The 15,939-nt window shown below is 42.6% G+C and overlaps 1 protein-coding gene across 2 annotated transcripts in view; it reads left to right on the top strand.

The window, feature by feature from the left end:
• Positions 1–15,939, top strand: part of lepr (leptin receptor) — a 56,468-nt gene that overhangs the window by 5,626 nt on the left and 34,903 nt on the right. For both annotated transcript variants that reach the window (XM_024004689.1, XM_024004688.1), the window contains exons 2-8: positions 4,998–5,057; positions 5,793–5,845; positions 7,048–7,293; positions 8,519–8,648; positions 9,294–9,466; positions 14,042–14,199; positions 14,497–14,641. In XM_024004689.1, coding sequence (XP_023860457.1) covers positions 5,047–5,057; positions 5,793–5,845; positions 7,048–7,293; positions 8,519–8,648; positions 9,294–9,466; positions 14,042–14,199; positions 14,497–14,641 — 916 coding nt within the window. In that variant the 5' untranslated portion in view covers positions 4,998–5,046. The remainder of the gene's footprint in view (positions 1–4,997; positions 5,058–5,792; positions 5,846–7,047; positions 7,294–8,518; positions 8,649–9,293; positions 9,467–14,041; positions 14,200–14,496; positions 14,642–15,939) is intronic.

The raw sequence follows: 15,939 nt of genomic DNA, 5'->3' as shown, positions 1-15,939 counted from the left end.
TTTCCCTTAACGTCAGTCAGACCAAGGAGCCGATCGTGGACTACAGGAATGGGGGGGGCGAGATGTGGGGGGCCACGCCCATATCCACATGGACGGGGCTGTAGTGGAGCATGTCGAGAGCTTTAAGTTCCTCAGTGTCCAATACTTAAGACTTAAAATGGTCTAACACATGGCGCACAGTTGTGAAGAAGGCTCAGGAGGTTAAAAAGTTGGCATGGCCTCAATCAGCCCAAGACAGGCCCAGTACATACCTGGGGCTGAGCTCCCTGCACCAGGACATACTATATCTGTCACGCCCTGATCTGTTTACCTGTTCCTGTGATTGTCTCACCCCTCCAGGTGTCGCTTTATTTTCCCAGTGTTTTATCCCTGTGTTTCCTGCCTCTTGTGCCAGTTGTCACGTTCTGACCCTAGTATTGTGTTATCCTTTGTTTTGTTGGGTCGGGACGTGAGCTGGGGGCATTCTATGTGTTGTTGTTATCTATGTTGGGTTTAATGTGTTGCTGATATGATTCTCAATTGAGGCGTGTGTTTGACGTTTCCTCTGATTGAGAAAATTTTAAGGTAGGCTGTTCTCACTGTTTTGTTTGTGGGTGATTGTCGCTGTGTCTGTGTTTTGTTGCACCACACGTACTGTCTCGTTCGTTCATTTCGTTTTTGTTCGCTGTGGGTAGTTCTCTGTGCGTGTCATGGTTCTTTTTTATTGTGTAATTAGTGTGCTTCGTATCGTTATTCTTTTCTCAATGTTATTCATCACCGCTGCCTTTGTGTCCGCTCATTCACCACCAAGAGCGACCGTACACACAGTTCAGTCTTGTATGTTAGTCAAGTCAACCAGCGGGTTTTCCCGACTCCTTTGCTATTCTCTTTTTGATAGTCTTCCTGGTTTTGACCCATGGCTGACCCTGGACACATGCCTGATCATCCTGCCTGCCCTGACCTTGATTCTGCCTGCCCTTCGGTACCTTTTGGACTCTGAACTGGTTTTGACCCTTTTGCCTGTCCACGATCATTCTCTTGCCTTACCCTATTGGATTAATAAATATTGTAAGACTCCAACCATCTGCCTCCTGTGTCTGCATCTGGGTCTCACCTTATGTCATGATAATATCAGGCGGTGTGGAAGGAAGGCCCGGACAATCGTTAGACTCCAACCACCCAAGCCATAGAATTTTCTCTCTGCTTCCGCATGACAAGCGGTACCGGTGCATCAAGTCTTAGCCCAACAGGCTCTTGAACAGCTTCTATCCCGAAGCAATAGACTGATAAATAGCTAACAAAATAGCTACATGGACTGAGTTAAACTTGTATCTTTATTGACCTTTTTTAATTTGAGTTTTGTACTGTCTCACACACACACACACACACACACACACACACTGCTCACACACACATATGCACATACATTTATACGGACTATACACACGCACACCCACTCACATGCAAGCTGCTGTTACTCTGTTTATCTTATATCCTGTTGCCTAGTCACCTTACCGCTATACATACAGTTGAAGTCGGAAGTTTACATACACCTTAGCCAAATACATTTAAACTCAGTTTTTCACAATTCCTGACATTTAATCCTAGTCATAATTCCCTGTCGTAGGTCAGTTAGGATCACCACTATTTTAAGAATGTGAAATGTCAGAATAATAGCAGAGAGAATGATTTATTTCAGATTTTATTTCTTTCATCACGTTCCCAGTGGGTCAGAAGTTTACATACACTCAATTAGTATTTGGTAGCATTGCCTTTAAATTGTTTAACTTGGGTCAAATGTTTCGGGTAGCCTTCCACAAGCTTCCTACAATAAGTTGGGTGAATTTTGGCCCATTCCTCCTGACAGAGCGGGTGTAACTGAGTCAGGTTTGTAGGCCTCTTTGCTCAAACACGCATTTTCAGTTCTGCTCACAAATTTTCTATAGGATTGAGGTCAGGGCTTTGTGATGGCCACTCCAATACCTTGACTTTGTTGTCCTTAAGCCATTTTGCCACAACTTTGGAAGTTTGCTTGGTGTCATTGTCCATTTGGAAGACCCATTTGCGACCAACCTTTAACTTCCTGACTGATGTCTTGAGATGTTGCTTCAATATATCCACATAATTTTCCTCCCTCATGATGCCATCTATTTTGTGAAGTGCACCAGTTCCTCCTGCAGAAAAACCCTCCCACAACATGATGCTGCCACCCCCGTGCTTCACGGTTGGGATGCTGTTCTTCAGCTTGCAAGCCTCCCCCTTTTTCCTCCAAACATAACAATGGTCATTATGGCCATACAGTTCTATTTTTGTTTCATCAGACCAGAGGACATCTCTCCAAAAAGTACAATCTTTGTCCCCATGTGCAGTTGCAAACCGTAGTTTGGCTTTTTCATGGCGGTTTTGGAGCAGTGGCATCTTCCTTGCTGAGCGGCCTTTCAGGATATGTCGATATAGGACTCGTTTTACTGTGGATATAGATACTTTTGTACCTGTTTCCTCCAGCATCTTCACAAGGTCCTTTGCTTTTGTTCTGGGATTGATTTGCACTTTTCGCAGCAAAGTACGTTCATCTCTAGGAGACAGAACGTGTCTCCTTCCTGAGCGGTATGATGGCTGCGTGGTCCCATGGTGCTTATACCTGTGTACTATTGTTTGTACAGATGGACGTGGTACCTTCAGGCATTTGGAAATTGCTTCCAAGGATGAACCAGACTTGTGGAGGGCTACAATTGTTTTTGAGGTCTTGGCTGATTTCTTTTGTTTTTCTCATGATGTCAAGCAAAGAGGCACTGAGTTTGAAGGTAGGTCTTGAAATACATCCAAAGGTACACCTCCAATTGACTCCAATTATGTCAATTAGCCTATCAGAAGCTTCTAAAACCATGACATAATTTCCTGGAATTTTCAAAGCTGTTTAAAGGCACAGTCAACTGAGTGTATGTAAACTTCTGACCCACTGGAATTGTGATACAGTAAAATAATCTGTCTGTAAACAATTGTTGAAGAAAATTGTGTCATGCACAAAGTAGATGTCCTAACCGACTTGCCAAAACTACAGTTTGTTAACAAAACATTTGTGGAGTGGTTGAAAAACAAGTTTTAATGACTCCAAGTGTATGTAAACTTCTGATTTCAACTGTATCTACCTCCATTACTGCAGTATCCCTGCACATTGTAAATATGGTACTGAACTGACCCTGTATATAGTATCCTTACTTACTTATTGTGTTCTTCATATTCTTATTTTTTCTTGTGTGTTTTCTAGTGTTACATTGTTATCACAGGAGGATGGTGGTACCTTAATTGGGGAGATTGGGCTCTTGGTAATGGCTGGTGCGGTATCAGTCGAATGGTATCAAATACATCACACACGTTTTCCATTTGTTTGATGCCTTTCCAGCCGCTCCGTTCCGACCGTTATTACCGACCGTTATTACCGACCGTTATTATGAGCCATCCTCCCCTCAGCAGCCTCCACTGATTTGTTATTGGTTACTGAATTGTTGGGTGTTGAATTTGCAAGAAAGGTATTTCACTGTACTTGGCCATGTGACATTCATTTGAAACTTGAAACAATGATTACCCTCTTTATGCAATAAATCCTGTAGGCCTATTGAAAAGAATCTCCTGTGTCTACCTATAACCTCCCCCATGGCAGTGAGACACAGTACCCTTCCACACTGGCATTAACGGAAATGTTATAAAATAAGATGGAAGATGCCTTTCCCTCAGACTATTGTTGTGGTAATCAATTGAAAACAAAGCAAATGTATTATTATCTGAGTGGCAGTGGCAGCAGGGACCTGTTTGTCAGTCAGCTAAGTAGAAATGGACTCTAGTCTTGTCGTTCTATTTCTACGCTGTCAGACACGTCAATGCCTTGTCTTCAATATATGCAAATTAGCTGCTACTTTAAGGAGAGATCGTTTATTAAAGAACAACCCAAAATTTAATTTTACAAGACTTGTGATAGTCAGAAATCCTCCAGTGAAATCATTTAATCAAAGATCCAGGGACTGAAAGGGAAATTTATATGAATTGTTATACGTATATGGTGGGTTACTATATATGGGGCCCTCAGAGCAATTTTGAAGAAATGGTCCCCGCTTGAATTTAATTTACCTTGGTAGTAGTCTCTTTTGATATACATTAACATTTAGTAGTGGGAGATTTGGTTCTGGATGGCGAGATGACTTGGGGAGCAGTTTCAATCCATTTCTTCAGCGTAGAGATGAAACATATCTATAACATCTCTATCTACACTCTTAGAAAAAACGGTTCCAAAACAGTTCTTCAGCTGTCCCCATAGGAAAACCCTTTTTGATTCCTGGTACAACCCTTTTGGGTTTCATGTAGAACCCTCTGTGGAAAGGGTTCTATGGAACTGAAGAGTTCTACCTGGAACCAAAAATAGTTCTTCATAGGGTTCTCCTATGGGGACAGCCGAAGAATCGTTTTAGGTTCTAGATAGCACCCCCGCCCCCTTTTGCCCTCAATTCTTTGTAGCATGGACTCCACAAGGTGTCGAAGCATTCCACAGGGATGTTGGCTCATGTTGACTACAATGCTTCCAACAGTTGTCTCAAATTGGCCGTATGTCCTTTGAGTGGTGGGACCATTCTTGATGCACACGGGAAACTGTTGAGAGTGAAACTCAAACTCAGCAGCATTGCRGTTCTTGACACAAACCAGTGAGTCTGGCACCTACTACCATACCCCGCTCTAAGGCAATTCAATATTTTGTCTTGCCTATTCACCCTGTGAATGGCACACATACACAATCCATGTATCAATTGTCTTAAAAATCCTTCTTTAACCTGTCTCCTCCACTTCGTCTACACTGATTTGAAGTGGATTTACCAAGTGACATCAATAAGGGGTCATAGCTTTCACCTGGTCAGTCTTTCATGGAAAGAGCAGGTGTTCATAATGTTTTGTACACATTGTATATCTGTGTGTTGTGTTGTCTTCCTAACTGGTCCCTAAGGTTCTCTCTATCTCTGTTCCCTCCCCAGTGAGAGTAATCTCACTCACAGTAGAGGCCATGCGCACCAACTCTCACTCATGAAGACAATGTAAGTATGATTGATGGTGGTGATCTTGAATATGAAATGGAATTAATGTGGAATGGGATTGAACTTTAGCACGTCTGATTTAAAACCCAGGCAGGCAGGCACCATGTTTATACAGCATGTAATGTAGGTTAGTGTTATTTATTGTGTGTTAATGTAATTTACTGTACTGCCTATGTCATCACAGGAGGGTTGGGGTTGGACTATATAGTGGTTTATGATATGAATGCTATAGTGATAATGGAAATTTAAGTGTGAATGGGGAAGGGAATTTTACTTTTTGAAAAATGACTCAGCAATTGTACATTCAGAAGCTGACAAACCTTCGTATAGCTGCATGCTCGTAAAACAGTACAGTATCATCCATTCTAATCTTGCATGAGGAAGTTTCTGCGGTGTAGAGATCAGTCAAGCCTGTGCCTGCATATGAGCAGACAACACCCAGGCCATTACAGCAGAATACTGTGGTCATGGTGTGGTGACTATTACTAAAGGCTCTGACGAAGTTCAGTAGAACCCTCTGTTCTCCTGTCAAATGAGTTTTCAGTGTTGGATTGAGTCAAGATTGCATAGACTGTCTATGTGTTTTACATATCTTTCTCTCTTTCTTTCTCTCTCTTTATCTATGTTTCTTACACTCTACGGGTTCTCTCTTCATCCACCCGTACCTCTCTCTCCCGCTCCCTCTTTCGCTCTCTCCCTCCTTCCCTCTCTTCCTCACTTTCTCTATCTCTGCAGGATCCTGTCTGCAATGTTGACATTCCTGGTGCATATTCTCATCGTCTCCCACGGTGAGTTGAGTTCCTTTCCCGTTAATTCAGATTCTTCTATCTCACTGCATCCATCCACATTACCTCCCATGTGGCTCTGCCTGTAGTCACACAACTTCACTATCCCCAGGAAAGCTTTCCTTTAGACTAAAATAATGAATAGCAAACATTTCAGCAGCAATGCCACATGTAGTTACATCCGGCAGCAATTCTCTGGAACCTTCATGTGCCAGAACATACAGAACAGTACACTCATACGCATATATGCAGAAACAAAGGTAATCTTCCCATACAATCACGCCCCTACTTACAATACAGTCCATTATTGCCAAAATAAAAAGGGCCGTTGAGTGTTGCATTTCATTGGTGTGACACTGAGTGATCTAAATAGATGTATGCCGGTCTCTGCGGTTAGCCGTCTTTGTAATGTTGGACATCATCCAATGTGTTTGGCAATAATCCTTCTACCACACAAGTGAAACACAGAATAGATCATTCAGCAGGGCATAATGTCTCCTGACCACAAAAATGGCCCATATAGAACCAAATAAACACACAAAAATATTTTCCCCCATGAAAAGTAGAAATGAAATTGGAACCGCACACATGATTGCTGCACTACATACCTTTTAATTTGGCTAGTTACACAACACATTGATCCTAGAAGTGGATCTTTGTCAGGTAAAGTAGCAATCCTTTGTGTGTACATGTGGGCAAACGTGTTTGTGTTATTGAGAACACTCCGTCTTTGGGAATCAATATACAACAGACATCCCTTTTGTAATATCTATCCCAAGTCAGCATGCTATGGGGAGACTGGGAGGGTGGATGGGCGACTAATGGGTGGAATGAACCATAGTCTTGTCAGTCACATTGTTTTACCTGGTTGACAAAGAAGCATGTACAGTATGTATCCTTGAGCTGGTAGAAATCCTCTGGTATAGGCTGAGGTTACCAGAGTTCATTCTAGTAAAGGTCTCTGAACAATAGTGTAGCCTTTTTATAGTACTTTTACCAACTTCATGAACATCTCTTGATATCTTCACAATTCAGTCTGAAATGAATGTATTAGGAATTCATATCAATGTCGTCTTTGAATACCATGCTGAGAATCAAACCCACAACTCTGGTATTACCAGCATCATTATACCCCAGCCACAACTTCTGTCCAGTGTCTGATGTCATTTCCTGTCAACCATGTTTACTTCCTGTTTCTGCCTCAGGTGCTGTGTTGGTGGAGCCTGTGGAAGTATCCCCCCATGGAGACCTTCTAGACCTCCCCTGGTTGACAGAGCTCTGCTGTTCCTCACGCCCAGCCCAACTTCACCACAGAGGAGAGGAAGAAGACAGGGGGTCTGCGGGGTCCAGGGCAGCACCATCTGATCCGGGACACCCACACACCCTTCAGTGCCTCTTCAGGAACTTCACAAGCACACTAGGACCTCACCCGGAGACTGAGCCCAGCAGAGGTAAGCGTCCTGCTCTGTTTTACAGACATGACATCACAGAAGGCTGCTGAGGGGAGAACGGCTCATAATAATGGCCGGAACGGAGCAAATGGAATGGCATCAAACACATGGAAACAATTTGTTTGATGTATTTGATACCACTCCACTGATTCTGCTCCAGTCATTACCACCAGCCCGTTCTCCCTAATTAAGGTGCCACCAACCTCCTGTGCATGATATTTACTGGGTGAGAGTTCTGTCTTATTACTGCCCTGGGACCATATTCACAAGATGCTGACCAATGATCAAATACCTTTTAAATCATAATGAATAAGAGCAAGGAATTGATCCTAGATCAGCACTCCTATGCTGAGACGATTTGTACATACTGGCCTTGGACAGCTGGATAAATGTGTTTTCATTTCTCTGAAGGGTGCGTAATAAAACAGCCTGTGACCACTTAACTGCACTGAGGAAGAGAACATTGAGGCGCATTCAATTGAATAGGGGCCAATTAACTGGAGTGATAAGATGGCCTCTGTAGACTTGAGTGTGGTGTTCCTCTCTGTTTGGAGGTGTTGGTGGAAGTGGGAGGTGGTAACACAAATGAAAGATCTGTGTGTTTGTGTGTGTACCTGTGTGTGCATCCGTGCATATGTGTGTTTTAACAACAGGAAGCAAAGGCTCAGGGCGAAGGATTTATTCATGAGATCGATAGCGTGGTGGTAGCCTCTGACGCGTGCTAATACTAATCGATGGATATTAGATGAGGCTACCCACAGCCTGTGGCTCTGTGGCATTTAAAGAGGGGATGTTTTGAAAACGGTCTCATGAATCATTGACAATAACTGTGCAGAGGTAAAATGGTGTGAGTAGGTGTTACATTTTCTTCTCCAATGACATGGTGATTCAGTTCAGGTAGACCTGAGGTCCTAAGTGTGAGTAAGAGGGGGAATGGATGATAAACAATGACGTTGGCCAGATTCTAGGGCTTCTTCTTCAGAATATGTTCCAGGGCTTGCTATGACTGTCCTAATTTTGTGTGTGTGTGTGTGTGTGTGTGTGTGTGTGTGTGTGTGTGTGTGTGTGTGTGTGTGTGTGTGTGTGTGTGGTGTGTGTGTGTGTGTGTGTGTGTGTGTATGCTTTGCGTGGGGTTGGTGAGTTCATATATTAGGGTTTACAGTGACCAAACAGACAGAGTATGTGCCTGTGTTGATGCTAATATGCTAATTGAACTTCTCTCCAGCCACCTGTTGGGACATCCTGTGTCGTGTCGATGAGACCTGGGAAAATGTAATATGTGATCTAAAGCACCCAGCCACTTCCTCAGACACCTCCACTCCTGGGTCAGTGGCACTTAGCTTGCAGCACTTAGCGTGAGTATCAAGTTCAATTCAACCTGCTGCTATTGTCTAGAGTCTGTCCTCTCCTCTCCCGTCCTGTTTGTTATTCTTGTCTAGTGTTGGCTCAAAGATGTGCCTGAGGCTGTAAGAGCTCAGGTGGGGGTCTGAGGTGTGTGTGTCCGTGCCTGTCTGTGCATGCAATGTGACTGGCAGAGCCTATTCATCTCCCACAGRAGGGTTATGCATGGAGCAGGCTGAGACTTTGTGATAAAAAACCAACACCAGTTGCCTATAATTGGCCTTTTGGCCCATTGGATTAAATATTTTGCAAATAATTAGGCAAAATATCACAATAGTGTTTTTACTTGTTTTTTTCATTACTTTCATGTGGATTGCACCTAGCCTGGTCCTAGATGTTTGTGATCCTTTCAAACATGGCATGACAAGGAGTTGACATGATAGCACAAACAGATCTGGGACCAGGCTAGCTTGCACCTTGACCTGTGCTTAGTCTATGATTAGCACACTACACTAGCCTCGTATCTTTACTGAATGAAAGTATATTTATTTAGGCTGGGTTTTCGACTAGGACACATAGGGCTAAACGTAATACATATGGGGGGACGCAGTCCATGTCCTCATCTGGTGAAGTGCATAAATGTCTCTTGTCTATTTCAGAACACTGCCTGACAGTGAGGTTAACACCACATATGGGACTGACTGTGTGGGAGAGGATTCCATCACCTGTTCTATTGCTCTCCATGTGGTCAGCAGTATCGTCGTGGTGACAGCCAATGTGTCCAACACCACAGCAGGTCCCCTGGTGATGCTCAGCGTCCCTCCACGTCTCTGTAAGGAGTGTGAATGTACCTGATCCCTCTCTCAACCTCTCTTCTGAAGATGATAGAGGATGTTAATTGCTTTAATGGCCTATCTATCTGGTCCTCATATTCTGAGGTTAATGGATATCACTTAACATTTACCAAGTACCAGCGTGCTGCCTGGCGAGCTGGCACTGTTTATTATGTAGGCTAGCGGTATCTAGGGAGCCATTTGTACCATGAGGAAACTGGGGAGTTATTTGTTTAGGCTTAAAGACCACATACACACGTGTACAGTATAGTGAGTGTAACGCGCTTCAGTAGGTCTGATACCAGCTGCCCTTTGGGACTTCCAGGCAGGCCGAGATTAGTGTTTACTCTGGTCCCAGAAACCATGGTGATGAGCTGGAGATCTCTCCACTGATGGGAAACACATACGTTGTTTGCTCAATCTAAGCTCTTTGCGGCCTTGTTGGTCAATGGAACATTGGTTTGATACAAGTAGAAATTGTGCAAATATTGAGTTTTAAGAGCCTGTTAAATTAATTGAAGTGTCATTTAATTTAGATCACATGGAACATTTTATAAATCTGATTTTTTTATATGAATAAAGACTTGCTAAAGGGCCAAAATTCTGTATTTTGAGCATCCTCTGTGACTTGTAGGAAGATTATACCACACTTAACTCCAACATTTCACAATTGTAAAGCCCTAGTTATTTTTCTGCTTTGACAAGGTAATTTCTGAAGATTATTTATTTGTTGTTAGTGAAGGTAAAAAAAAACCTGTCACTGATTTTAAGGTTAAACCTCTTACGTGACCTGAACTCTCATTTGGTGAAACTATTCTTAATTTATTTTTAATTTTTATGAAGAGACATTGAAGATCTAATATTCAAATCATAGTGTAAAAGCAGGTGAGCTGGTTCCATTTTTTGGTGTTTTGTGGTGTAAAACTGAGCGGGTCGAGCATAACATGTCAACCCTGTTACCCATAGATGGACAGGCTAGATATGTTTTAACAATAAATAAATAAATTGTGAAGCTTGTATTCAATTTCCTCTCCCTGTTGCACACAAGCTTCCATTCCCCCTGTCACAAGGAGATTTATGGCTGATTTAAGATGAAGTTGTCAATCCTGTTACAGTCAACCCTGTTACTTTATTTGGCACTTACTATAGATGGGAAAAGATGCAAAACTGTTTTTTTTATTAAGTTGAACATGTGATCTTTATGACAGTACATTAGAGGATGCATACATGTTGCCTTATCAGCCATGTTCTGAATGATCAGCAACAACATTTTGATCGGAGGTTATTGTTTCCATTAGTGGGTCTGCTCTCTTACTACATCGCAAGCAGTAAAGCATACGTAGCTACATGCAAGTCCTATGCCACAGAAAGAGCACTTTTCAAGAGAGACAGGAATAAACCCCTGGAATATCAGTATGCCTAAATTATGTAGCAAGGCAGGAAGCAGGAAAATTGCCTTCTTATCAGCTTTAAGTTTGCTCCCCTCTCCTTTATGGGAGGAATGAATGTGCGTGCACTATGTCAGATATGCTGTTTATTCTCGAATGGGGTGGTATTCTGACTTAATAGTCTTGCACTTAACTTACATTTTCACACAAGTATTTTATCAAAGTCAATGCATGATTTAGCGACTTTAGTGTCCAACCAACATGAAGGGAACTACCATTCATTCCCTAAATGTAATTTCACATTCACAGCCTGTTTATTAAGTGAATGTGAATGTCTGAGAGTGATAATACTTAATATCTTTAATAATGAAGCAGATGAATCCAGTCTCTTCCTGTCGGCTAGGAGGGGACATTTCCATTATGAGACTCAATTATCCCACCTGCCTCTCTTCTAATTATGTAGGGCTGACCCCAAGTAGTCGACTGGTCGATTGTTTTGCCGTTAGGCTGGTGGTCGACCAAGATTGTTTTAGTTTAGCAGTAACATATATATATCTTTGGCAGCGATTACACCCTTGAGTCTTCTTGGGTATGATGCTAGAAGCTTGGCACACCTTTATTTGGGGAGGTTCCCCCATTCTGTGCAGATCCTCTCAAGCTCTGTCAGGTTGGAGGGGGAGCATTGCTGCACAGCTATTTACAGGTCTCTCCAGAGATGTTCGATCGGGTTCAAGTCTGGGCTCTGGCTGGGCCACTCAAGGACGTTCAGAGACTTGTCCTGAAGCCACTCCTGCATTGTCTTGGCTGTGTGCTTAGAGTTGTTGTCCTGTTGGAAGGTGAACCTTCACCTTCCAACTACATGATCCTGCCACCACCATGATTCACCTTAGGGATGGTGCCAGGTTTCTTCCAGATGTGACACTTGGCATTCAGGCCAAAGAGTTACATTTTGGTTTCATCAGATCAGAGAATCTTGTTTCTCATGGTCTGAGAGTCTTTAGGTGCCTTTGGCAAACTTTAGGTGCCTTTTGGCAAAATCGATTGGTCGAAAGAACGGATGACTTTCGGTTGACTAAGATATTGTTTTTGTCGGGGACAGCCCTATAATTATCACAATTTTCTGTTTTATAAGATGGGTTACAAATAACGCCCCTGTCAAGTCAATCACTGGGAGTAAACACAAATACCTCAAGATGAACAAAGCAGTTTAAATACCAGGAAGATACATCTCACTGTCAAATACTGTAATACATGTTAAAATTCCAGGAAGAAATTGCGAAAGGGTGTCTTCTACTCTGCCTTGGTACTGGGTTGCATTTTCAGGTTTTTGAATTACATTTTGAGGTATTGATTTTCCTGACATGAGGAGCTTGGCCTTATTGATCGGTATTCAGTAAGAAGCCCATGGACCACTAAAGTAGAGATGCTGTCTTTTAGATAGACGTTATTATATCATGTTCATACACCACTGAGCCTGTCATCTCATATACGTTTCTGCTCATTTCATCATTTGGCTGCCCTGTATGAAGCCTGTTTGAGTCTATAACCAAGGCAGTTATTAGGGACAATCAATGTGTRTCCAATGGCTGTTACAGTACTGTATGTGCCTGAGACCATTGTTGTCTTTGCAGTGTAGAAATACAGATATCGCATCTTAATTTGATCACTTGTTTGTTACTGAGAATGTTCCTGCGCTGGAAATGCAGATGAGCTTCGTGATTTACATAAATTCACTGAAAACCTGCACAAACACACGGTTATATACTGAACAAAAATATAAACATAACATGCAACACTTTCTAGATTTTCCTGAGTTACAGTACGTATAAGGAAATCAGTGAATTGAAATAAATTCATTAGCCTCTAATCTATTGATTTCACATGACAGATACCTTAAAAAAATGTTGGGGCATGTATCAGAAAACCAGTCAGTATCTGGTGTGACCACCATTTTCCTCTTGCAGTGCAGCACATCTCTTTTGTATAGAGTTGATCAGGCTGTTTGTGGCCTGTAGAATGTTGTCCCACTCCTCTTTAATGGCTGAGCGAAGTTGCTGGATATTGGCAGGATCTGGAACATGCTGTCGTGCACGTCGATCCAGAGCATCCCAATGGGCGACATCTGGTGATTCTGCAGGCCATGGAAGAACTGGGAAATGTTCAGCTTCCTGGAATAGTGTGCAGATCCTTGCTACAAGGAGCGGTGCATTATCATGCTGAAACACGAGGTGATGGCGGCGGATGAATGACACAGCAAAGGGCCTCAGGATCTCGTCACGGTATCTCTGCGCATTTAAATTGCCATCGATAAAATGCACTTGTGTTCATTGTCTGTAGTTTATGCCTGCCTGAAACCTAACCCCACCACCACCATGGGACACTCTGTCACACAGGCAGCATGCCAATTGCACGTTCCATCAACTTGAGACCTCTGTGGAATTGTGTTGTGTGACAAAACTGCACAGTTTAGGGTGGCCTTTTATTGTCCCCAGGTGCACCTGTTTAATGATCATGCTGTTTAATCCCACCTGTCAATTGGATGGATTATCTTGGCAAATGAGAAATGCTCACTAACAGGGATGTAAACAAATGTGTGCACGGAATTTGAGAGAAATAAGCTTTTTGTCCATATGGAACATTTCTGTGATCTTTTATTTCAGATCATGAAACATGGGACCAACACTTTACATGTTGCGTTTATATTTTAGTTCAGTGTATTAACAGTATTGCAATTTTCAWGTAGCCTACTTTTGTCCAGATAATAGCCTAACCACCGATCAAGCAACATTATGGACTAAACTTTCAAATCATGTTGCTGCAAAATACTGGTCAAATTACGATCCGACATTGGATGCCATTATGACGATTATTATTTAAAAAAACTATTTTTTAACCTTTTATTTAACTAGGCAAGTCAGTTAAGAACAAATTCTTATTTACAATGATGGCCTAGGAACAGTGGGTTAACTGCCTTGTTCAGTGGCAGAACGACAGATTTTTATCTTGTCAGTTCGGGAATTCGATCTAGCAACCTTTCAGGTACTGGTCCAACGCTCTAACCACTAGGCTACCTGCCGCCCATAGTGACGATGATAATGGTGTTTCATAGTTTGGAGGATGGTGATGATGCTAACAACCATGGATGATGAAGATGATTATGTATTGCTTGTGGTGTGTGTTGTACAGGGAAACCAAGCCCACCACTGAACCTAACACACACCCAGACCACAGAGGGAGAGTTGATTCTGAGCTGGAGTGACCCACAGCCCCATGCRAGCCCTGTTCAACTGAGCTATGAAGTCCGATACAATACCTCCCAAAATACCTCTCACCCCAACTGGCTGGTAAGAACACACTGGCCTCCGAGCAAACACAACATCTAAGTACAGGTCTTACAGAAAATAAAGCTAAAGACAATAATAATTGAACAGAGAACAAGAGCAAACACCTAGAGGATAGAGAATGTTGAAGAGTCTTAATGCCACTCATGGTTTTCTTAGATGTAGATATCATTTTCAGTTATGTTCTCAGTCATCACAATGCCATTTTGTATTTGTGTCAAATTGTCAATACATGTTGACACTGCATTTTGCAGATGGAGTAACCTCTGTATGACATCTTGTGTTATTCCTCTGTTCCAGCACGTGGAGGTGTCTGGAGGCCAGTGGGTGTCTCTGACTGGACTGAGGCCTGGTCTGCACTACACTGTCCAGATTCGGTCTCACCACCCTGCTCTGCCTCACCTGTGGAGTGACTGGAGCCAACAACATCGTATCCGTCTGGAAAGTGAGACCTCTCTCTCTGTTTGCACAGAAACATACACATCATAAACACACAGTTAACTTATCATACTCCCTTGACATCTACCTGCACAGTAAGACGTCTGCCTTGCCCTAGTTACACACATTAAATATACAGTCAGATATAGTCCCCTCACATACTGTATACCTGCACAATAAAACCTCTGGTTACACAGGAATGTACACATGTGCTTTAGTGATGTGCAGTTTGCCAACGATTCGTTCTTTTTGAACAACTCTTTTTATTGACTCGAGTCATGATTCGTTTTTCTGAGTGACTCGTTCATTTTAGTCGTTCGTTTGGCCTGCTGGCCGCAATGAATTCTACAGCAGGATTAATAAGTGCTCCTCCGGTGACTCCGGAGACGTACTCCGATCAACGACTGTCTGTCATGCGCGCAGGCAAAATAGATCATGCTGCAGGCAGCATAGAGAAGAAAAATATGTTTAAATTAGAACTGATAGTTGAACAGTAGAACTGATAGTTGAACAGTAGAACTGATAGTTGAACAGTAGAACTGATAGTTGTACATTTTGATTGAGTAATGCTTAATGGTTGTGTTTTTGTATTCTTATTATTGGGACCTACTGGCTTATTATAAGTTTATGGACRGCTTATCCTTTAACATCATGCTGTGTGTGACTGCTGTCTTTCCATTGGCACTATGCAGTGGTGCTTTAACATCATGCTGTGTGTGACTGCTGTCTTTCCATTGGCACTATGCAGTGGTGTAGTGGTGCTTTAACATCATGCTGTGTGTGACTGCTGTCTTTCCATTGGCCCTATGCAGTGGTGTAGTGGTGCTTTAACATCATGCTGTGTGTGACTGCTGTCTTTCCATTGGCCCTATGCAGTGGTGTAGTGGTGCTTTAACATCATGCTGTGTGTGACTGCTGTCTTTCCATTGGCCCTATGCAGGGGTGTAGTGGTGTCTGGAGAAGCGGGTATATTCAAATTTTGCCTAAAAGTTCCCAAACGGCCCGCCCAGCGAAGGAAAGGCACCCGGTGTGAAAAATACTATGTTTTCCTATGGAAAAACACTTTAGCTGGATGTAAAACTGCATGACTAAAACCTCTGCAAAAACGTACGGGAAAATTACAGCCTTCTTTTGAGTTATCTTAGATTAGTTCAGAAGTAATTCTGGCTTTGTTCCTATGGTGGCTCATGTGGAACAAATTTCAGTAACTGCCACATTGAACCACACCCCCAAGACTGAAATCTTTTCTTTTTTTTTTCACAATGAGCAACAGAGAAAGGAGAAGCTATATATGGGGAGACTGGG

The sequence above is a fragment of the Salvelinus sp. IW2-2015 genome, linkage group LG16 (genome assembly GCF_002910315.2).
Source record: "Salvelinus sp. IW2-2015 linkage group LG16, ASM291031v2, whole genome shotgun sequence".
Lineage (NCBI taxonomy): Eukaryota > Metazoa > Chordata > Actinopteri > Salmoniformes > Salmonidae > Salvelinus > Salvelinus sp. IW2-2015.
Note: the sequence above shows the minus strand (reverse complement) of the source record. Positions and strands in the feature narration are given on the sequence as shown.